Source organism: Moschus berezovskii, chromosome 5 (assembly GCF_049115385.1).
Source record: "Moschus berezovskii isolate FMDL1 chromosome 5, NW_MosBer_1.0, whole genome shotgun sequence".
Classification (NCBI taxonomy): Eukaryota; Metazoa; Chordata; class Mammalia; order Artiodactyla; family Moschidae; genus Moschus; species Moschus berezovskii.
In genome coordinates this window covers 94054949-94080335 of record NC_142464.1, presented here as the reverse complement: position 1 = coordinate 94080335, position 25387 = coordinate 94054949, and the positions used below count along the sequence as shown (strand labels likewise).

At 37.3% G+C, this 25387-nt stretch overlaps 1 protein-coding gene across 3 annotated transcripts; it reads left to right on the top strand.

Annotated features, from left to right (window-relative positions):
- The first annotated feature begins 202 nt into the window (after positions 1 to 202).
- Positions 203 to 23437, top strand: LOC129561598 (UDP-glucuronosyltransferase 2B17-like). Of its 3 annotated transcripts, none has more exons than XM_088836078.1 (6): positions 203 to 941; positions 1608 to 1756; positions 18834 to 18965; positions 20641 to 20728; positions 22837 to 23056; positions 23158 to 23437. In XM_088836078.1, exons 2-6 carry the CDS (start codon positions 1649 to 1651, stop codon positions 23435 to 23437), a joined length of 828 nt encoding a protein of 275 aa, XP_088692204.1. In that variant the 5' UTR covers positions 203 to 941; positions 1608 to 1648. The 3 variants fall into 3 exon arrangements, with proteins under 3 accessions (XP_088692204.1, XP_088692205.1, XP_055290304.2); XM_088836079.1 differs by having other exon boundaries at positions 203 to 945; positions 1612 to 1756; XM_055434329.2 differs by having other exon boundaries at positions 212 to 689.
- Positions 23438 to 25387: the final 1950 nt, after the last annotated feature.

Sequence of the window (25387 nt, the reverse complement as noted above, 5' to 3'; positions counted from 1 at the left end):
CTGACAAAACAATATGAAACACTTTATTATCATGAAATATTCTACACGTTGCCCTTTCAGTTGATTTCCACAGCTGCTGACTACCCATAAAATTTAGTTATATGAAGTGTAGGAGTTAAATATTTTAACTTCCTGATTGATTTCTCCTTGGATATAAGCACGAGAAATACCAAAATGATAGAGTAATTTTTAAGTACTACATATGAGCAAGATGTCTATCAAATCATTCTCACTTCTGCTGCTGCTACAGCTGACTTGCTACTTTCGCTCTGGAAGTTGTGGAAAGGTACTGGTGTGGCCAGTGGAATTTAGTCACTGGATGAATATGAAGGCAGTTCTGGATGAACTAGTTATAAGGGGTCATGAGGTGACTGTTCTAATATCTTCAGTTTCCACTATTACTGATGCCAAGAAACCATCTGCTCTTAAGTTTGAGATTTTCCCTGTATCTTTACATGAAAATGATTTTGAGAATGCTGTCAAGAATTCCATTAAGAAATGGACATATATGGCAAAAAATTCATTTTGCAAAAATATTTCATCATTTAAAAAATTGAAACACTCACTTATGGAAATTTCTGGAGTACTTATGAATATCTGTAAAGAAGCTGTTTCAAACAAGAAACTTATGACAAAACTACAGGAATCAAGGTTTGATGTCCTTCTTGCAGATGCCATTGCACCCTGTGGTGAGCTGCTGACTGAAATACTTAAAATACCTTTAGTGTACAGTCTCCGCTTCTCGCCTGGCTATAAGTTTGAAAAGTATAGTGGGAAACTTTCATTCCCACCATCCTATGTCCCTGCTATACTTTCAGCATTAAGTGATCACATGACATTCATGGAAAGGGTCAAAAATATGATATATGTACTTTATTTTGACTTCTGGTTCCAGATATTTGATGAGAAGACATGAAGTGAGTTTTACAGTGAAGTACTAGGTAAGTCATCTTTTTGGTTGGTAACATGAAGTCCTAATTTTCCAAATGTCTTGGAAGGTGACTATATAAACATAAAGCCACACGATTTTGTCTCTTACAAGAAAATGAGGGAATGAAAATATAAAATGACCTTTCAATCCCATAAATATTATGGAAACACTTAAATCATAGGGTAACATAGAACTTTGTGGCCCATTCTAGTACAGGACACTCCAGGAAATCATACGCCACAAATTAAAGCACTTAGGATTTCTCCAAGCAATTATATATATAACTCATGAAACTTCATCTTTTAACTTAAGAATGTCCCTGGAAACCTCATAAAATATCTTGATAAATGAGGACAAGTAGTTTAAGGAATTATAAACACATTTGTAGTGCGTGTATCTAGGTAGCATTTAGAAATGGTTTCTACTTGTGTAGCTCAGTTTCCATAATATATATTATTCATTATATACATACAAGTATCCCAATCATATTTCATTATATCATATTATATTATATGCACACACATATATATTTGCTTTATCAAAGAACATATATTTTCAAACATCTTTGTCTACATCATTCCAAATTCTTTCCCCATATTACCTAATATATTCATATGGCAATATTCTCATTTGATCTAGTATTTGTTGTTAATTTTGTTTTTGCTTTTCTTTTAAGGAAGACCCACTACATTTTTAGAGACAATTGGAAAAGCTGATATGTGGCTCATTCGAACCTACTGGGATTTTGAATTTCCTCGCCCAGTGCTGCCAAATTTTGAATTTGTTGGAGGCCTCCACTGCAAACCTGCCAAACCCCTGCCTAAGGTCACCTACTCCTCTTTGTTGTGTTTTGTTAACTTTGCATTTTCATTAAGAATAATCTTACAAAATTCTAGAATTTTGATCACAGTGAATCATATATAGGAAGCTGGATAAAGTGACCTTCCAGTTAGAAACTGATATACTTCCATACCAACACAAGTACCTGAATTTCATTATCATTGCAAAATAAAGTGGGATACCTGGGAGATTTTGAAAATATATCAGTTAAATTAAGGCCTTGATAATTCAACATAATAGAGATAAACTATTCATTAAAGAATAATTACAAAGAACAAGCATAGTCCAGAAATAAGTGCTAACATGGAGAGGAATGGTGTGGACACAGTTTCTGCCACCGGACACTCTATCTAGAAAGACATAATGAAAGCAAGTAATACAATGTCTTACTATAAGGAAATATCAAAATGCCAAAGAAACATCCAGCAGGAATCATAGAAAGTATCTTGCAGGCATTGCTAATTATGGTGAATTCTAAAGGATGCTCAGGAACATCAACATTTTAGGAATCAGTGAAGGAAAATGGTCTGGAATGGGTGAATTTAACTCAGATGATCATTATATATACTACTGTGGGCAAGAATCCCTTAGAAGAAATGCAGTGGCCATCATAGTCAACAAAAGAGTCTGAAATGCGATGCTAGGATGCAATCTCATAAACAACAGAATGATCTCTGTTCGTTTCCAAGACAAACGATTCAATATCATGATAGTCCATATCTATACCCTGACCAGTAATGGTGCTGCTGCTGCTGCTAAGTCACTTCAGTCGTGTCTGACTTTGTGTGAGCCCATAGACGGAAGCCCACCAGGCAACCCCATCCCTAGGATTCTCCAGGCAAGAACACTGGAGTGGGTTGCCATTTCCTTCTCCAATCTGTGAAAGTGAAAAGTGAAGTCGCTCAGTCGTGTCCAACCCATAGCGACCCCACGGACTGCAGCCTACCAGGCTCCTCCATCCATGGGATTTTCTAGGCAATAGTACTGGAGTGGCTTGCCATTGCCTTCTCCTCAGTAATGGTGAAGAAGTTGAAATTGAATGGTTCTGTGAAGACCTACAAGACCTTCTAGAATTAACAACCAAAAAAGATGTCCTTTTCATTATACAGGATTGGAATGCAAAAGTAGGAAGTCAAGAAATACCTGGAGTAACAGGCAAATTTGGCCTTGGAGTACAGAATGAAGCAGGGCAAAGAGAACTCATTGGTCATAGCAAACACCCTCTTCCAGAAACACAAGAGAAGACTCTACACATGGACAACACCAGATGGTTAACACCGAAATCAGATTGATTATATTCTTTGCAGCCAAAGATGAAGAAGCTCTATACAGTCAGCCAAAAAACCAGACTGGGAGCTCACTGTGGCTCAGATCATGAACTCCTTATTGCCAAATTCAGATTTGAATTGAAGAAAGTAGGGAAAATCAGTAAACCATTCAGGTATGACCTAAATCAAATCCCTTACAGTTATACAGTGGAAATGAGAAATAGATTCAAGGGATTAGATCTGATAGACAAAGTGACAGAAGAACTATGAATGGAGGTTCAACATTGTACAGGAGACAGGGATCAAGACCATCCCCAAGAAAAAGAAATGCAAAAAAGCAAAATGACTGTCTGAGGAGGCCTTACAAATATCTGTGAAAAGAAGAGAAGCAAAAAACAAAGGAGAAAAGGAAAGATATACTCATTTGAATGCAGAGTTCCAAAGAATAGCATAGAGAGATAAGAAAGCTTTCCTCATTGATCAATGCAAAGAAATAGAGGAAAACAATAGAATGGGAAAGACTAGAGATCTCTTCAAGAAAATTAGAGATACCAAGGGAACATTTTATGAAAAGATGGGCTTGATAAAAGACAGAAATGGTATGGACCTAACAGAAGCAGAAGATATTATGAAGAGGTGGCAAGAATATACAGAAGAACTGTACAAAAAAGATTTTCATGACCCGGATAATCATGATGGTATGATCACTTACCTAGAGCCAGACGTCCTGGAATATGAAGTCAAGTGGGCCTTAGGAAGCACCACTACAAACAAAGCTAGTGGAGGTGATGGAATTTCAGTTGAGCTATTTCAAATCCTAAAAGATGATGTTGTGAAAGTGCTGCCCTCAATATGCCAGCAAATTAGGAAAACTCAGCAGTGGCCACAAGACTGGAAAAGGTCAGTTTTCATTCCAATCCCAAAGAAAAGCAATGCCAAAGAATGCTCAAACTACCACACAATTGCACTCATCTCACACACTAGGAAAGTAATACTCAAAATTCTCCAAGCCAGGCTTCAACAGTATGTGAACCATGAACTTCCAAATGTTCAAGCTGAATTTAGAAAAAACTGTTAGAACTGGACATGGAACCACAGACTGGTTCCAAATAGGTAAAGGAGTACATAAAGGCTGTATATTGTCACCCTGCTTATTTAACTTGTATGCAAAGTACATCATGAGAAACACTGGGTTGAGTGAAGCACAAGCTGGAATCAAGATTGCCTGGAGAACTATCAATAATCTCAGATATGCAAATGACACCACCCTTATGGCTGAAAGTGAAGAACTAAAGAGCCCCTTGATGAAAGTGAAAGAGAAGAGTGAAAAAGTTGACTTAAAGCTCAACATTCAGGAAACTAAGATCATGGCATCTGGTCCCATCACTTCATGGCAAATAGATGGGGAAACAGTGGAAACAGTGGTTGACTCTATTTTTCTGGACTCCAAAATCACTACAGATGGTGACTGCATCCATGAAATTAAAAGACGCTTACTCCTTCGAAGAAAAGTTATGACCAACGTAGGTAGCATATTAAAAAAAAAAAGGGACATTACTTTGCCTACAAAGATCCATCTAGTCAGAGCTACGGTTTTTCCAGTAGTCATGTGTGGATGTGAGATTTGGACTATAAAGAAAGCTGAGCACCAAAGAATTGATGCTTTTGAACTGTGGTATTGGAGAAGACTCTTCAGAGTCCCTTGGACTTGAACGACATCCAACCAGTCCATCCTAAAGGAAATCAGCCCTGAATATTCACTGAAAGGACTGATGCTGAAGATGAAATACCAATATTTTAGCCACCTGGTGCAAAGAACTGACTCATTTGAAAAGACCCTGATGCTGGAAAAGATTGAAAGTGGGAGGAGAAGGAGATGACAGAGGATGAGATGGTTGGATGGCATCACCAGCTCTATGGACATGAGTTTGAGTAAGCTCTGGGAGTTGGTGATGGACAGGGAGGCCTGGCGTGCTACAGTCCATGGGGTCTCAAGTTGAACATGAGTGAGCAACTGAACTCTATTTAACTGAACTGAACTGAAGGTAGAGGACGATACAAAAGAAAAGTATAGTAATGACAGTTACTAAGAAGTCCAAGTATTCATCTGCAGACGAATGGATAAGAAAGCTTTGGTACATATACACAATGGAGTATTATTCAGCCATTAAAAAGAATACATTTGAATCAGTTCTAATGAGGTGGATGAAACTGGAGCCTATTATACAGAGTGAAGTAAGCCAGAAAGAAAAACACCAATACAGCATACTAACGCATATATATATGGAATTTAGAAAGATGCAAATGATAACCCTGTATACGAGACAGCAAAAGAGACACAGATGTATAGATCAGTCTTTGGGACTCTGTGGGAGAGGGTGAGGGTGGGATGATTTGGGAGAATGTCATTGAAACACGTATGTTGTCATATGTGAAATGAATCACTAGTTCAGGGTCAATGCATGTTATAGGATGCTCGGGGCTGGCATGCGGGGATGACCCAGAGGGAGGATAAAGGGAGGAGGGAGGTGGGAGGGGGGTTCAGGAGGGGGAACTTATGTAAACCCGGGGCAAATTCATGTCAATGTATGGCAAAACCAACCAATATAATATTGTAAAATAATTTGCCTCCAATAAAAAGTAAATTAATTACAAAAAAAAATACTGTTGTTATTCATACAATAAATTTCAAAGATTGGAAAAAAAAAAAAAAAGAAATCCAAGTACAGTCTAAACAGGAAGAGGCTGAGTAAAGAGGCAGAAAATGCTGGAGAGTTAAGTTGCAGACATAATTGTAAGCAGTTTGGCACATCTAGTAGGACATAAAGGAGAAAATTAAAAGGGTAAAGAAAAGGGAGAGGTGGTCATATTAAAAATAAAATCACAGGATGTAGTTACCTTGTTGGATTGTAAAGTGGCAAGAGTGGAAAGTGACATCATTTAGCAGGTTGTTGCAATATATAGGCAGTGATGAAAAACTAGACAAAAATGCCCATAGAGATATAACCAAACTAATTTATAATAATAGCACCAACCTCATATTGTCCTTGAGGGAAAAAAAAATGTGTTAATACATGTGAAATATCCAAAATGTCACTGGCCCATGCTCAGTGATCCAGAAGAAATATTAACTATTTTCTTTATTTTGTTACTATTACATATTGTCAATAACCCAATGTGTACCAGCCACATAGATCTAATTTCTAATTGAAATTGAAATGATTTTCTTAATCATCAAGATTATATTATCCAGCAAACTGTCAGAGAATAGATATCCCATGGACTCTTTTAAAAACAAATTTTAAAAGTTAAATAAATAGGTAATAAAAATAATATAATTAATTCAACAAAATTTACTAGTCGGAGAAGGCAATGGCAACCCACTCCAGTACTCTTGCCTGGAAACTCCCATGGATGGAGGAGCCTGGTGGGCTGCAGTCCTTGGGGTCGCTAAGGGTCGGATACGACTGAGCGACTTCACTTTCACTTTTCACTTTCATGCATTGGAGAAGGAAATGGCGGCCCACTCCAGTGTTCTTGCCTGGAGAATCCCAGGGACGGGGGAGCCTGGTGGGCTGCCGTCTGTGGGGCCGCACAGAGTCGGACACGACTGAAGCAACTTAGCAGCAGCAGCAGGAAACTAGTAAACACAAGGAAACTGTTAAACACAAAGGCAGAGACTGCTCTTGCCCACCTGATACTCCTTTTCTCTTAATGATTGAACCTCGGTGCTGTGCTGTGCTTAGTAGCTCAGTCGTGTCAGACTCTTTGGGACCCTGTGGACTGTAGCCTGTTAGGCTCCTCTGTCCATGGGGATTCTCCAGGCAAGAATAGTGGAGTGGGTTGCCATGCTCTGCTCCCAACTCAAGGATCGAACCCAGGCCTCTTGCATTGCACATGGATTCTTTACCATCTGAGTCACCAGGGAAGCCAGACTGAACTTTTCCATTGTTGAAATAACAATGTACTCAGCTATAAACAGCATTTAAAAATCTCCCTGTCACAGAAATACCTAATGTGAGTGGAAGTCCTTATATGGGGAACTATGTAAATTCTGTAACCTATTTTCTTAAACTTCTATCTTAAGAGAGTCTAAATTTTAAACCAGGTAGAGCGAAAAGGGTTTCATCTCTCATGCCAAATTTCATCTTGCTGTGATTACTTCTATCAATGTCTGTCTTTTCTAAAATGTGTACACTCTCTGAGGACAGGGGCTGACTATGTCTTGTTTTAAAGTGGAACTCAGAAGAGGCAGAGAATAAATATTTGTAGCATGAATAAATGAACAAATGAATTAATGAATGAACGAATGAATGAAGCACTGACTATCTGAATTTTGTGTTGAGAAGGATTCTGAGTTATTACTTCACTTAGGGGAAATAATGTCATTACCCATTTATTGGGACTGTCATAGGCATGTGTCATTTTCATTAGGGCTTTGTGTTGTAAACCCAAGTAACTAACATTATGCTATTCTATTGCAAAGATTGATTTTGTGTTATGTGTTGATGTGATAACCATTAAAGGAATAATAAAAACATTAAAGTTGGAATAAAAAAAAAAACAAAATTTACTTAAAGTTTAATTGACAATTAAACTTTTTTTAGTATTAAGTAATTTAAGGTTTTGGCAATCAGATGAGTGAGATGAAATGTAAAATATTTTTTGTAAGGATTGAGGCTTCTTACCAGTGCTCTAGATAAAATGAAAAATCTTGTTCAACAATATAAATGTTGCCTTAGTAATTTGCAGCCAAATCTAAACCTTATTTGCTCTCACATCAGCATTTAAACCATTCTTCATTTGAAATCCTAGGGGTTTACATCTTACAGCATAAAAGAGATAACTCTATCTATTATGAGAGAACAGATGTTTTATGCCTACACTGATCCTCTTGTTATTCAATTGCTCAGTTGTATCTGACTCTGTATCTGCAACCCCATGGACCACACTTACCTGTCCTTTACCATCTCCTGGAGTTTCCTCAAACTCATGTCACTGAGTAGGTGATGCCATCCAACCATCTCATCCTCTGTCATCCCCTTCTCCTCCTGCCTTCAATCTTTCCCAGATTCAGGGTCTTCTTTCTAATGAGTTGGCGCTTCACATCAGGTGACCAAAGTATTGGAGTTTCAGCTTCAGTCTTTCCAAAGAATATTCAGAGTTGATTGCCTTGAAGATTGACTGGTTTCATCTCCTTGAAGTCCAAGGGACTCTCAAGAGTTTTCTCCAGAACCCTATAGAAAGTCTCAGTAAAAGTTCCCTTAAGGAACGCAGGTCTCAACATCATAGATGCTTAACAGAATGAACACAGAGAAAATCTACCCTGCATATATAAGAACCATAAAGACTGCAGAGATTAAAAAAAAAAAGGACCCACAATTTCTACCAATTGAATCTAAAACCATGTATAGTTTCAAAATGTAAGGAATTCTATTTATAAGGTAATATTCCTTATGAAAGAAACCAAGAATCTAGTCTGTTTTAAATTGACCTAAGACATAAATATAAAGCAAGCAATCTTTAGCCAGCTGCTTTGTGGTCTCTTTATAAAAATTAATTTTTGTCTGTCCTGGGTCTTTGTTGCTGTGCTGGCTTTCTCTAGTTGCAGCGCATGGGCTTCTCACTGAGGTGGCTTGCAGGCTCTAGACTTGTAAGCTCAGTGGTTGTGGTGCATGTGCTTAGTTGCCTCCTGGGAATGCCCTGAGGCATGTGAGATCTTTCCAAACCAGGGATCAAACACACATTCCCTGCATTGCCAGGAGGATTCTTAACCACTGGGTCACCAGGGGGGTCCTGTGATCCCTTGATAGATCGCTTTTGTCTACTCTTTATTGATGGCAAAATGAAATATATCTTTTTCAAGGGTAAAATTCAATATCTGTTTTATTCTATCTGTTTTTTAAACCGATTCAAATTTTATTGGAATGTAGCTGATTAACAATGTTGTGATAGCTTCAGGTGGACATCAAAGGGACTCAGCCATGCACATACATGTCTCCATTTTCCCACAAACTCCCCTCCCATCTAGGCTCCCACATAACATTGAGCAGAGTTTCCTATGTTATCATTTAGGTCCTTGCTGGTTATCCATTTTAGGTACGCTGCTGCTGCTGCTAAGTCACTTCAGTCGTGTCCGACTCTGTGTGACCCATAGACAGAAGCCCACCAGGCTCCCCCGTCCCTGGGATTCTCTAGGCAAGAACACTGGAGTGGGTTGCCATTTCCTTCTCCCATTTTAGGTATAGCAGTGGGTAATATCTGTTTTGGTTGCAAATTGTTTGGATTACCTATAGTAACCTTCCCAGAGTCCAAAGGCTGACATAAGATAGTGAAATTTTTGTTCTATCTAACCCTATTTTTGAAATTTCCATTTTTTCAATTCAGGAAAGTGATAATGTTAGTAGGAGGGGAGGTTAGAAGGAGGAAGAAGAATGAAGGGAAACATGAATAGTAGTATAATTGTGATAAATTAGCAATATTTGCTATCATTATCAAGCTGAAGAAACAAGATTTAATTCCAAGTCAATGACTGTGAGAACTCCATTGCATAAGGAAACTGCTTATTCACACCACTAACTTTTCCAGTAATTATTGGATTCTAAGAAAATTTCTGCAATTTTTAAAGAATTAGGATATTTGACAAACTGCATCTAGTTGTAAAAATGTTTATAGATTTTGCTTCATAATATACTTATATGAAACTATACAGAAAAAAATAACACAATATTTTGGGCAATAATTAAAAAATGTCAACTCTGGAAATAATAGAAATAAAGCAATGGTTAAATAATTTATAAATGCTCACATCATACCACTACAATGATTTCACCAAAGAATGCTTAATTACACTGTCAGCTATGAGGTTTAGTTGGAAAATAATAAATATAATAAGGTCAATATATATATCAAATATGTATCAAATTATGTATCAGTTCAGTTCAGTCGCTCAGTCGTGTCCGACTCTCCACGACCCCATGAATCACAGCACGCCAGGCCTCCCTGTCCATCACCAACTCCCGGAGTACACTCAAACTCATGTCCACAGAGTCGGTGATGCCATCCAGCCATCTCATTCTCTGTCGTCCCCTTCTCCTCCCGCCCCCAACCTTTCCCAGCATCAGAGTCTTTTCCAGTGAGTCAACTCGTCGCATGAGGTGGCCAAAGTATTGCAGCTTCAGCTTTAGCATCAGGCCCTCCAATGAGCATCCAGGATTGATCTCCTCTAGAATGGACTGGTTGGATCTCCTATAAAAAATATATATATATCAAATATCAATATATATCAAATGCATATTTAATGATAGAAGTAGAATAAAGATTAGAATGAAAATGCAAATTTTAACATAATGTCCTCTATATTTATTTAGGTTGTCAAAAACAGCAGGATTTCCTTCTTTCTCATGGGTGAATAACATATTCTGTGTGTGTGTTCATGCGTATGTTTTTGTGTATATTTATCACATCATTTTTATGGATTCATCCAATGATGGGCACTTAAGTTGTTCCCTTGATTATTGAAAATATTGTTTCAATAAACATGGGAGTGCATGTATTTCATCTACCTTGTTCGCATTTCCTTTGGTTATATACATAGAAGTAGAACTACTGGCTCATACAGTAGATCTATTTTTAATTTTTTGAAGAAATTTCATTTTGTTTTCGATAAAGGTGGAACCAATTTACATTCCCATTGCCAGTGTAAAAACATTCACTTTTTTCACATTCTCACCGACACTTTTCTCTTCTTGGTGGTGGACTTTCTAACTTGGAATTGCATTTCCCTGATAATTCCGTTCCGTTCAGTAACTCAGTCGTGTCCTACTCTTTGCGACCCCGTGGACTGTAGCCTACCAGGCTTCTCTGTCCATGGGATTCTCCAGGCAAGAATACTGGAGTGGGTTACCATTTCCTTCTCCAGGGGATCTTTCCAATCCAGGGATCGAGCCTGGGTCTCCCGCATTGGAGGCAGACGCTTTAACCTCTGAGCCACCAGGGATAATTAGTGATATTGAAATTGATAACTGGTGACCATTTGGATGTCTTCTTTGAAAAATGTCTGTTTTGTTCATCTGCCTATTCTTTACTTGAATTTTTTGTTGCTATTGTGTTTTCTGAATTCTATATATATTTTGGATATTCAGTTCAGTTCAGTTGCTCAGTCGTGTCTGACTCTTTGTGACCCCATGAATCCCAGCACGCCAGGCCTCCCTGTCCATCACCAACTCCCAGAGTTCACTCAAACTCACATCCATCGAATCGAGTCGGTGATGCCATCCAGCCATCTCATTCTCTGCCGTCCCCTTCTCCTCCTGCCCCCAATCCCTCCCAGCATCAGAGTCTTTTCCAGTGAGTCAACTCTTCGCATGAGGTGGCCAAAGCATTGGAGTTTCAGCTTTAGCATCAGTCCTTCAAATGAACACCCAGGACTGATCTCCTTTAAAATAGACTGGTTGGATCTTAGTCCCTCTCTAAGTATATAGTTGTGAAATTTTCTCCCATTCTGTAGGTTGTATTTTCATTTTGTTGATTGTTTCCTTTGTTACGCAGAATCTTTTAAGTTTGATGCATTCCCACTTGTGGATTTTTTTGATGTCATATTCAAAAACAATCACTTTCAAGACTACTGTTAAGGAGGATCATCTCTACACTTTCTTTAAGAGTATTATGGTATCTGGTATTATGTTTAAGTCTTTGATAAATCTGAGGTAATATTTTGAGGGTGTAAAATAGGGGTCTCATTTCATTTTTTTGCCTATGCTTATTCAAGTCTTTCAGAAGTAGAAGAAGTGATTATTCTTTCCTCATTGGGTGTGCATGGCTGTTTTGTTAAATTTTGGTTGGCTATATATGCAGGGATTTTTTTTCTAGACCCTGTATTATGCTTCATTGTTATGTGTACATTTATAGGCCAGTACCATATTACTTTAAATGCTATCCCTTTGTACTATAGCAAAGTAGATGGGCTTCCCCTGTGGCTCAGCTGGTGAAGAATCTGCCTTCAATGCTGGAGACCTGGATTCGATCCCTGAGTTGGAAAGATTCCCTGGAGAAGGAAATGGCAAGCCACTCCAGTATTCTTGCCTGGAAAATCCCATGGATGCAAGAACCTGGCAGGCTATGGGGTCACAAAGAGTCAGACACAACTGAGCGACTTCAACTTTATACTATAATTTGAAATTTGGAGGTGTGATGCCTTTGGCTTTGGGTAGTATGGATATTTTAACAATATACACATCCTGATCCATGAACATAGGACGTCTTTCCATTTATTCATGTTTTCTTCTATTTCCTTCAACAAAGTCTTGGAGTTATCATTACAAAGATCTTATACTTTTCTGGTTATATTTCTAATTATTTTCTTGTTTTTGATCCTATTGTAAATGGGGTAGCTTTTCCATTAGTAGTACATACAAATGCAACTGATTTCTCTATGTTGATTTTACATCCTGAAACTTTACTGAATTTGCTGATTAGCTCACTTTTGTGGTTAAATATATCTTTTCTGTGCAAAAATCTATGCCATCTGCAAAAAATGACAGTGTTACTTCTTCCTCTCTGTTTTCGTGCATGTGTGCTTTGGCACTCAGTTTTGTCTGACTTTGCAACCTTATGAACTGTAGCCTGCCAGCCTCCTCTGTCCATGGAATTTTCTAGGCAAGAGTACTGGTGTGGGTTGCCATTTCCACTTCCAGGGAATCTTCCCAACCCAGGGATTGAACCCGCGTTTCCTGCATCTACTGCATTGGCTGGCAGATTCTTTACCACTGAGAAGCCCTCCTTTCTGATTAAGAAGACTTTTATTCTTTGTTTGCCTAGTTACTGTAACTAGGACTTCTAGTACTGTGTTGAATCAGTGTGAGAGTGGCATCCTTTTCTTTTCCCTGATCTTAGAGAAAAAGCTTTCAAGTTTTCATTGTTGAGGATAGCATTAGCTTTGAGTTTGTATATATATATATATATATATATATATAGTCTTTATTGTATTGAGGTGTGTTCCCTCTATACCTAAAAAATGAGGGTTTCTATCATGAAAGAATGTTGTATCTTTTCAAATGCTATTTTTGTGTTCATGTGCATCTGTTGAGATGACCAAGTTATTTTATATTTCATTCTATTAATGCAATGTATTACAAATATTTTCAGGTATGTTGGACCATCCTTACATCCCAGAGATATTTTCCATTGGTGATGATATATAATCTTTTAAATATATTCTTAAATTCAGTTTGCTGATATTTTAGTGATAATCTTTGCATATACATTCAGTCTGGATATTGTCCTGTAGTTTTCTTTTCTTGTAAAGTGTTTATCTATTTGGTATCAGGGTAATACTGGCCTTGTAGAATGAGTTCGAAAAGGTTCCCTCCAACTCCTTAATTTTGGGGAGGATTTTTCTGAAGGATGGACATTAATTTTCTTTAAATATTCTTAGAATTTATCAATGAATGCATCTGGTTCTGAGTTTTGTGTGCTAGGAGATTTTTTATTTATGATTCAATATCTTTACTCATTGGGACAGTTCAGATTTTCTATTTCTTCCTGATTCAGTCTTGGTTATTTAGGTTGTGTGTTTCTAGGAAGCTGTCTACTCTTTTCCAACGTGTAATTTGTTATCACGTAATTCAGCATAGTAGTTTCTTATGATCCTACATATTTTTGTCATATCTGTTGTAATGTCTCCTATTTCATTTTCATGTTTTGAATCCTTTTTTTTTTTTTTTAGTAAATCTAGTTAGATGTTGTCAGTCTTGTTTACCTTTTTGAAAAAACAGAAAAACAGAATGTATGTAGAATAGGAGAGATGTTTAAGGGTATGAGTTTGCATCTTATAGTCCTAGAGATCTAAGGTACAAAATAGTACTAGGACATCTTATAGTCCTAGGACATCTTATAGTCCTAGAGATCTAAAGTACAAAATAGTGAATATACACAACAGTATAATATTATAATCATCATACTTTCCAAGGGACTATATCTTAATTATTCGCACCAAAAAAAGCAATGATAATTATTAGAGATAATAGAGGTTCAATCAGTAATAAAATGACAATCATATTACAAAATGTAAATTATCAAATCAAGTTATACATCTGAAACTAAATAACATTTTCTATATAAGATATATTTTAATTTTTTCTAAAAACATGTGACTTTGAAACTAAGGAATTCATAAATAGTTTAGTAAATCTATTTCCTATTTTAATTTTCTATGCTTTTGCATATTTTTTTCCATAAGTCTGTATTATTTTCATAAAAATTATCAGGGAATGAGAATAGCCAGTACATTGTTAGTTAGTTAGTTCAGTCACTCAGTCATGTCCGACTCTTTGCAATCCCATGAATCACAGCACGCCAGGCTTCCTGTCCATCACCAACTCCCAGAGTTCACTCAAATTCATGTCCATCGAGTCGGTGATGCCATCCAGCCATCTCATCCTCTGTCGTCCCCTTCTCCTCCCGCCCCCAATCCCTCCCAGCATCATAGTCTTTTGCAGTGAGTCAACTCTTCACATGAGGTGGCCAAAGTACTGGAGTTTCAGCTTCAGCATCAGTCCTTCCAATGAACACCCAGACTGATCTCCTTTAGAAAGGACTGGTTGGATCTCCTTGCAGTCCAAGGGACTCTCAAGAGTCTTCTCCAGCACCACAGTTCAAAAGCATCAATTCTTCGGCGATCAGCCCTCTTCACAGTCCAACTCTCACATCCATACATGACCAATGGAAAAACCATAGCCTTGACTAGACGGACCTTGGTTGGCAAAGTAATGTCTCTGCTTTTAATATACTATCTAGGTTGGTCATAACTTTCCTTCCAAGGAGTAAGTATCTTTTAATTTCATGGCTGCAATCAGCATCCTCAGTGATTTTGGAGCCCAAAAAAATAAAGTCTGACACTGTTTCCACTGTTTCCCCATCTATTTGTCATGAAGTGATGGGACCAGATGCGATGATCTTAGTTTTCTGAATGTTGAGCTTCAAGCCAACTTTTTCACTCTCCTCTTTCACTTTCATCAAGAGACTTTTTAGTTCCTCTTCAGCCAGTACATATCAGTAATTAATTTGTGAAATGAGAATATATTATAATAATAACAAACAGGTGCATCTTTCACAGTATAGATGAAGCACCATTGGGTAGCAAGACATTGAGACAAAACATTGAAGACAAGTAAATTTAAATCCTGCTGCAGGTCACCACTGTGACTGATATCATTAGGGTGAAATTATATTCTGAAAAAATGTGCTACACAATATGTAGTCTGCAATATTAAAATCTGAACTGTTAAAAACAGTTTTGAGAAAAAATTGATACCAATAATTAGGATCATAAAGTATACATTCTGTGATAAAGGAATTCAGTCATTATCTTGAGAGAGAAAAGAATAGTGAATTTAAAACAGAAGAAAGAAATAAGAAAAGGTGAGTACATGGATTTGATCAGCTATCCAGAAAAATTTTGCTCATCTACATTTTTTGTAATAGAGTATATTGAGCAATGTGGAATTATTCTGTTAATAGTAGAATAAAATGTAACAATTTTTAAAAATGAAATGGAATCAAGAATCATAAGACACAATAATTCAGAAACAGTTGCAGGAAAATACAGATGCACTAGGAGCTGTCATGCTGCAGTCCATGGGGTCGCAGAGTCGGACATGACTGAGTAACTGAAGTGAACTTCTGAGGAGCTTTATTTAGTTTGAAGTGAACTCAAAATGTGGCCAGACCTCTACTGGGGAAGGCCATGGGGTACCTCTCCCCACTGTGCTCCTGGAGGGACTGAAGTGATGATGTGATGTTAGGGTGCCTCACATAGCACATCCTACTCTGACATCAATTATACAATATTAGTGCAGGTGAAAGGATGTCATATATAAACAAACTCAGTAATATGGTAACTCAAATATGTAACTGCTCAAGCATTGCTTTTATTCAATTGCTAAATCGTGTCTGACTCTTTGTTATTCAAGCATATCTCTGCATTATATATTAGATTCATAGGACGGTTTCATAGAACTTTCAAACTACAAGCCAGACTCTTTAATATCAGTAATTAGTAATTTAGTGAGACAGAGTTTGGGAAATCATGACAAAGTTTAATGTAAGACAATTAGAGAATGACAGACATAAACAAATTTGAATCATGGATTTTTCTTAGTGCTCACAGTAAGGAAAATGAAATCATAATGGATAAACTAAAATTTAAAATAATTCTCCAGAAAGTCTGTCTGAAATAAATAAATGATTTAGTAGATCTATAGTAATAAAGAATTAGAGGTGATTTAAACCCTGCAGTGTAGATTTCCAAGAACCTGTTAGTAATTAATAACATAATTGATGAAGAGTCTCAGTATAATATTGTTTCACAGTATCTCCTTGTCACCATTGTATATTGGCTCTATCTCATTTCCTGCTTATACACAAACACATTTGCACAAATACACATAATAGGGGAAATTGACCTCATCTCATCCATTTCCTTCCCAAGCACCTTAGGGATGTCATCTGTTAAAAAAGACACCCATTACTAAAAACAGTAGGGGCTTCCGTGGTGGCTCAGATGGTAAAGAACCTGCCTAAACTGAGGGAGGGCCAGGTTTGATCCTTGGGTGGGGAAGATGCCCTGGAGAAGGAAATGGCAAACCATTCTAGTATTCTTGCCTGGAGAACTCAATGGACAGAGGAGCCTGGTAGGCTACAGTTCATGGGGTCTCAAAGAGTCAAACAGGACTGAGAAACTAACATTTTCACTTTCAAAAACAGTATGGAGTTTCCTCAAAATTGTCTAAAATAAAATTTTGGTGTTTAATATTGAGTAACACAGCTGAACAAATTTGAAGATGTGAAGTTAGCATGTTCAAGAATCAAGAGGGCAGGAGGGAAATTACTTTATAAACTAACTATATAGTATGTGGTAAGAATAATACACACTTCCTAATTTAAAGCCTGTCAGTACATGCTGTTTCTATTGAGTTGCTCAGTTGTGTTTGACTCTTTGCCACCCCATGGACTGCAGCATGCCAGGCTTCCCTGTCCTTCATTATCTCCTGGAGTTTGCTCAGACTCGTGTCCATTGAGTCAATGATGTTATCCAACCAGCTCATGCTCTGTCGTTCCTTTTCTCCCCTACCCTCAGTCTTTCCCAGAATCAGGGTCATTTCCAATGAGTCAATTCTTCGCATCAACTAGCCAAAGTATTGGCCAAAGCATCGGTCCTTCCAATGAATATTCAGGATTGATATCCTTTAGGATTGACCGGTTTGATCTCCTTGCTGTCCAGGGGACTCTCAAGAGTCTTCTCCAGCACCACAGTTCGAAAGAATCAGTTCTTCATTGCTCAGCCAACTTGATAGTCCAGCTGTCTCATTAATACATGACTACTGGAAAAATCATATTTTGAGTGTATGGACCTTTTTCAGCAAAGTGATGTCTCTGCTTTTGAATATGCTGTCTAGATTTGTCACAGCTTTCCTTCCAAGCATCTTTTAATTTTATAGCTACAGTCACTGTTCACAGTGATTTTGGTGTCCCCAAAAATAAAGTCTCTCACTGTTTCCATTGTTTCCCCATCTATTTGCCATGAAGTAATGGGACCAGATATCCTGACTTAGTTTTCTGAATGTTGCATTTAAGCCAGCATTTTTGCTCTCCTCTTTCACTCTCAAGAGGCTCTTTAGCTCCTCTTCACTTTCTGTCAGTAGGGTGGTGTCATCTGCATATCTGAGGTTGTTGATATTTCTCCCAACAATCTTGATTCCAGCTTATGTTTCATCCAGCCTACTTAAATAAGCAGAGTGACTAGATACAGTCTTGAGTTAGTCTTTTCCCAAGTTTGAACCAGTTCGTTATTCTATGCCCAGTTCTAACTCTTGCTTCTTGTCCTGCATACAGGTTTCTCAGGAGGCAAGTAAGGCAGTATTCCCATCTATTTAAGAATTTTCCACAGTATATTGTCATCCACACAGTCAAAGGCTTTAGCATGATTCATGAAGCAGAAGCAGATGTTTCACTGGAATTCCCTTGCTTTTCCTATGATCCAGCGGATATTGGCAATTTGATCTCTGGTTCCTCTGCCTTTTCTAATCCAGCTTGTACACCTGGGAGTTCTCAGTTCACGTACTGTTGAGCCTAGCACTGATACATATGATGTGGCAATTACTCTTCTGGTTATATATACAAAAGAATTGAAATGAGGATCCCAATGAGATATTTTCACACCATATTCATGAAAGCAGTATTCATAAGAGCCAAGAGGCTGAAGCAACTGAAGCATCCATAAACAGAATAAAAAAATGTGTAGATACAAAAAGATGGGGTATTACTCAGTATTTAAAGGAAAATTTGGACACATGTCACAACATGAATGAATCTTATGCTAAGTGAATTAAGCCAGAGATGAAAAGACAGACTGTACAATTAAACTTGAAAAAAGTATCTAATCTAATCTGTTGAAACATAGAGTAGAATAATGGTTGCCAGGGACTGAGGAATGATGAAAATGGAGTTTCTTAATGGGTACAGACTTCCATCTTTGCCAAATGAAAAAGATCTCGAGATTGGTGCACAATGTGAATATAATTAACATTATTGAACCATACACATAGGAATGATTAAGATGGCAAAATTTTATGTTGTATTCATTTTACCATGATATTTTTTTAAAAAGTGACTAATAATTTCTAGACTATGTCTGATTTTGTCTCTTTAGCTTTTTTTTTTTTTTTGCAAACTTTTCAATATTGTTTGCTATGCTGTTATTGCTCATTTGTGATGAAGTAAATTCTTTTTCACAGGAAATGGAAGAGTTTGTTCAGAGCTCTGGAGAAAATGGTATTGTGGTGTTTACTTTGGGATCAATGATCAGTAACTTAACACAAGAAAAAGTCAATGTAATTGCATCAGCTCTTGCCCAGATTCCACAAAATGTATGTAAAGTAACATAATAGTGGATAAGTACTTAAGGAAATTATTAAATTCTGTAAAAAGCCCTGATTACAAATATATTATGCAAGAAGGACAAACTATTAAGATGTCTCCAATTTATCTCAGATTTATATTAAAAAAAACAAAATATATATGGTAGATGGTAGAACAGTACATATAAAGTCTTCCTGACATTAAATTTGGATTAACACTGTAATCACAAAGAAAATATGTAAAAGATCGGGTGTGAGTTTTGGTATTGTAATGGTAGTGTGGACAGGAAAATAAATCACCAAATTCTGTCTTGTTATTTGTCCATTTTCTCGTAGGACTCCTGAAGACACGATACACATACAGATGTTCTCAGGAATTGAATTTTCATGATATGTATGGCCTCTCAATAATGTTAAACAATATTGATAAAAGTCTGGAGTGCTTCTTGCAGTTTGTATTTGCCAGGAATTCCTGGTCCCTTTTATATCCCCTAAGTTTTGGAACAGACCTAATTAGTGTGCTTTCTAGGTTGCTATTCAGAGAAAAGTTGGCTTCTCTTAATTGCCTAGGATAATATTTTGCTGAAAAGCTAAAGTTACTTTACATTCACAGAGCAAATAGAAGTTAAACACTAGTAAATTATAATCTAGTTTATGAGAATTGCTTGGAATTACAAAACTGGTCCTTACTTTGCTACTGTACCTAGAAACCGTATTAATCAATACTGTTGGGGCTTTCTGCTTCACTGTAGAAGCATTCTGGGTCAGTTGAGTGAGTAACTTTAGTGTCACAGTTTTGAAACTTTTTCAACAGCCTTGTTGTCCCTTACAAATTACCAACCGACTCTTTCTTTCTAAAGGTAAAACATTTCCAAGCCTAGTATGATAATAGTGTTAATCATCTAGTTGTGGTGGTTTAGTTGCTGTCATGTCCAACTCTTGTGATCCCATGGATTGTGCCCTCAAGACTCCTCTGTCCATGGGATTCTCCAGGCAAGAATACTGGAGTGGGTTGCCATTTCCTTCTCCAATAATCTGGATTTATGTAAAAAAAACTCCAGATGTCATTGTTTTGGGAAGTAGTATTTAACAATTTGTAATCTAAATGAAATTATATTTCCTAGACAGTCTTAATTAACTTAGTAGTAATAAACTATAAACAAGCAGAGTATTTATCTTAAGTTGCTGATTGCATGCATTTTCTTCTCTGAGGTAAAAAATTGCAAAGTTCTAATAAAATATGTTATATTAACATATGGATATAAGCAAACACTTATAACAGTTAAAAAGAAATTGGTGAATAAACTTAAAATGAGATTTAGAATACAAACTAAAACAAAAATATGTGGTTTATTAGTAATTTGCCATAGTCTTTTTGCCCTAGAAATAAGATCATGTAAAAATTTCTCAAATATTTGAATTTGTCATTGAAAACCTATTTGTCTATGTCGTCATATGTGAGATGTCATGATTGCATTCCATCTCAGATTGAACCTGAAAATGAGTACATCAAATGTGGGTGTTGCTATTGAGTAGTATATTAGTAGCTATTATCAATTAAGGCCTCATGCTCTGATTTACTTATCTGTTACACAGAGGCATTTAAAGTTTATTTGCTTAAACTTTTTACACTATGACTTTGAAGTTTAACTCATGGAATAAGGTATTTCCTTTACCTTAACAGGTTCTATTAAAACATGATGGCAAGAAACCAGATACCCTAGGGCCCAATACTCGTCTGTATAAGTGGATACCCCAGAACGACCTTCTTGGTAAGACTTGGCAGAAAAATACTGAAAACATGAGTAACAGGTAAACAGAGTGATGCTACTTCAATAGGAAACAAACATTCAACATTTATTATTGAAAAACTCCTTTGAGTTTAAGTAAGATATCTTTACTCCTTCATTGCTATTTCCAGCCCCAGAGAAGAAAAAAGGAGAAAATTTAGCAGCATTGTATTATACATCGTCACATCCTTTATATCCAGAATCAAAATATGTTGACTTTGGGTATAATTACTTTTCACTGTGAAATTTTAAGTAACTCTATGCATTGTTCTGTCTCTGAATTCTCCCCTTAAACCTATCTTTTCCACTCCTTCAGTTCAGCTCAGTTCAGTCGCTCAGTTGTGTCTGACTCTTTGTGACCCCATAAAACACAGCACGCCAGGCCTCCCTGTCCATTACCAACTCCCAGAATTTTCATGTCCATTGAGTCGATGATGCCCTCCAACCATCTCATCTTCTGTCACCCCTTCTCCTCCTGGCCTCAATCTTTCCCAGCATCAGGGTCTTTTCCAATGAGTCAGCTCTTCGCATCAGGTGGCCAAAGTATTAGAGTCTCAGCTTCAACATCAGTTCTTCCAATGAATACCCAGGACTGATCTCCTTTAGGATGGACTGGCTGGATCTCCTTGCAGTCCAAGGGACTCTCAAGAGTCTTCTCCAACACCACAATTAAAAAGAATCAATTCTTCTGTGCTCAGCTTTCTTTATAGTCAAACTCTCACATCCGTAATGACTACTGGAAAAACCACAGCATTGACTAGATGGACCTTTGTTGACAAAGTAATGTCTCTGCTTTTTAATATGCTGTCTAGGCTGATCATAACTTTCCTTCCAAGGAGGAAGTGTCTTTTAATTTCATAGCTGCAATCACCATCTGCAGTGATTTTGGAGCCCAAGAAAATAAAGTCTGCCACTGTTTCCACTGTTTCCCATCTATTTTCATGAAGTGACGGGACTGGATGCCATGATCTTAACTTTCTGAAAGTTGAGCTGTAAGCCAACTTTTTCACCCTTCTCTTTCACTTTAATCGAGAAGCTCTTTAGTTCTTCTTCACTTTCTGCCATAAGGGTGGTGTCATCTGCATATCTGAAGTTATTGATATTTCTCCCAGCAATCTTGATTCCACTGGTGCTTCTGCCAGCCCAGCATTTCTCATGATGTACTCTGCGTATAAATAAAATAAGCAGGGTGACAACACACAGCCTTGGCGTAATCTTTTTCCTATTTGGAACCAGTCTGTTGTTCCATGTCCAGTTCTAACTGTTGCTTCCTGACCTGCATATAAGTTTCTCAAAAGGCAGGTCAGGTGGTCTGGTATCCCCATCTCTTGAAATATTTTCCAGTTTATTGTGATCCACACAGTCAAAGGCTTTGGCATAGTCAATAAAGCAGTAATAAATGTTTTTCTGGAACCCTCTTGCTTTTTTGATGATCCAGCAGATGTTGGCAAATTGATCTCTGGTTCCTCTGCCTTTTCTAAAACCAGCTTGAACATCTGGAAGTTCACGGTTCATGTATTGCTGAAGCCTGGCTTCGAATTTTGAGCAATCCTTAGGGATATTTTTAATGATACTTAGAAATAAGAGTTCCTCTTTTTATTACCTGTGACTCTCCATTTTCTCTCAGAAAACATCCATATCTTTTATATCAAGTGGTCACACATTTCATGATAAATTGTAGTTTTTCCTTCCTCTGGTTCCACTGCCACTGCCATTTACCCTTCCTGTTGCATTGACAAACTTATCAGGCTAAATGACTTCATTATTTTTTAAGAGATTATATTTCTGACATGACCTTCCCATTTTTGTTGCAAAAATGTTTTCTTTTAACCAGAATGCCCTTTAAGGTTTTTCACCTACCAATCTTGGATTCATTTGTGAAGTTCAAGTGACATAGCTCTTTATGAAGTCTTCACTTCCTTCTCCAGCAGACTTAGGAATTTCTTATTCTGAGTTCTGAAGTAATTTAAATACAGTGTAATATGTTATCTAAAAGACACTGCTTATTTCAGTTGCTTTATAAGGCTCACTTCTCATTTTATTTTTAAGACTTTTAATTAATAATTTTACTGAAACTCACTTAACTCTAGGTCACCCAAAAACCAAAGCCTTTATAACTCATGGTGGAACCAATGGCATTTATGAGGCCATCTACCATGGGATCCCTATGGTGGGCCTTCCTTTGTTTGCTGAACAACACGATAATATTGCCCGAGTGAAGGCCAAGGGAGCAGCTGTCAGAGTGGACTTGGAAACAATGTCATCAAGAGATTTGCTCAATGCATTGAAGGAAGTCATTAACAATCCTTCGTGAGTATATTTGTTTCACTACATCTTGTGATAACAAATACAACAGTTGCCTCACAAGCTAGCTCATTTTATAAATTGATGTTTCTTTGCTTTTCCTTTAGCTACAAAGAGAAGGCTATGTGGTTATCCACCATTCAACGTGATCAGCCTATAACGTCCCTGGACAGAGCAGTCTTCTGGATCGAGTTTGTCATGCACCACAAAGGAGCCAAGCACCTGAGGCCAGCCGCCCACAACCTCACCTGGTTCCAGTACCACTCTCTGGATTTGATTGTGTTCCTGCTGGCCTGTGTGGCAACTGTTGTATTTGTCATCACAAAATGCTTTCTCTTTTGTTACTGCAAGTTGGCTAAAACAGGAAAGAAGCAAAAGAGGGAGTAGCTGAAGGCGTTATGCCCCTAGATGGAACTCCTCCAGTTTATTCCAGCACAAAAGAGTTTTGATGAGCTTCCCCTGTGACAAAACAACAATTCACAATTTAGCATCTCAGATCAAAATTGTTTTCAAGTTATTTTATACCTGTTTAAAATTAGAAATAAGTTGTGCCAAGAATAAAACTGGTGAAAACTTCAGTGAGAATAAAGCTATAGGGTATATATTGAAATTTATTATTTTAATTCAAAAACTATACTGAAATCATTGAATTTAACTGTGTTTCACAGGTTAGGCATAGCTACAAGAACAGTAACAAGTCTATTCATAGTATCCACATTATTTTGTAGATATTCAGAATTTTTACTCTATTTTGGTGTAAAATTCTATACTTTGATCTTGCTATTGAAGCTGTTCAATAATTGGAATTGTGTCAAAAGATGCACCCCTTCATTTCATTTGTGAGACAACTAACACTTCGGTTTTACTATCCATCCAGCCTCAGCATCATTTTTTAACCTAAAGCCATGGCAAGTCATTTTCCTTCATCCAGTTTAACTCGTTTAACAGTGGAATATTTGTGGCATTAGGAATATAGTGACTGCTACCTGCTTCATATTATAAAACTGAGACATTTCTGAAAATCTTTGATTCCATTTCCTAATTCTCTATTTTTCATCATCTTTAAAATTAGTTACCTTATTGGGAGTTTAAATTGGTACAACCACTATGGAAAAGTTTCCTTAAAAACCTAAAATTAGAGCTACCATATGACCCTGCAATCTACTCCTTAGCATGTATCCAGAGGAAAACAGGATCCAAAAGAATACATGCACTGTCACTGTAACACTGTTTATAATAGCCGAAACATGAAGGAAATTAAAAGCCCACTGAAAGAGGAATGGATAAAGATGAGGCATATATATACAATGAAATATTACTCAGCCATTAAAAAGAATAAAATAATACTATTTACAGCAACATGGATGAACCTAGAGATTGTCATGCTAGGTAAAGTAAGTCGGACAGAGAAGAAGAAATATCGTATGGCAGCCATTATATGTGGAATCTTAAAAGAAATGTTACAAATGAACTTGCAAAACAAACATACTTACAGACTTAGAAAATGAACTTATGATTGTCAAGGGGACAGATGCTTGGGAGGTATAGATAGGGAGTTTGGACCTGATATGTACACACTGCTATATTAAAATGGATAACCAAGAAGGACCTACCATATAGCATATGAACTCTGCTTAATGTTATGTGGTAGCCTGTATAGTAGGGGTATTTGAGGGGGAAATGAATACATGTATATGTATGGCTGAATCCCTTCAGTTCAGTTCAGTCGCTCAGCTGTGTCCAACTCTCCACGACCCCATGAATCACAGCACGCCAGGCCTCCCTGTCCATCACCAACTCCCAGAGTTCACTCAAACTCTTGTCCACAGAGTCGGTGATGCCATCCAGCCATCTCATTCTTTGTCGTCCCCTTCTCCTCCCGCCCTCAACCTTTCCCAGCATCAGAGTCTTTTCCAGTGAGTGAACTCGTCACATGAGGTGGCCAAAGTATTGGAGTTTCAGCTTTAGCATCAGTCCTTCCAATGAACACCCAGGATTGATCTCCCTTAGAATGGACTGGTTGGATCTCCTTGCAGTCCAAGGGACTCTCAAGAGTCTTCTCCAACATCACAGTTCAAAAGCATCAATTCCTCGGTGCTCAGCTTTTTTCACAGTCCAACTTTCACATCCATACATGACCACGGGAAAAACCATAGCCTTGACTAGACGGACCTTTGTTGGCAAAGTAATGTCTCTGCTTTTTAATATACTATCAAGGTTGGTCATAACTTTCCTTCCAAGGAGTAAGCGTCCCTTCACCAGTCACCTAAAAGTACTAAACATTGTCAATCAACTATACCCAATATAACGTAAAAAGTTTTAAAAAAATAGTCACCT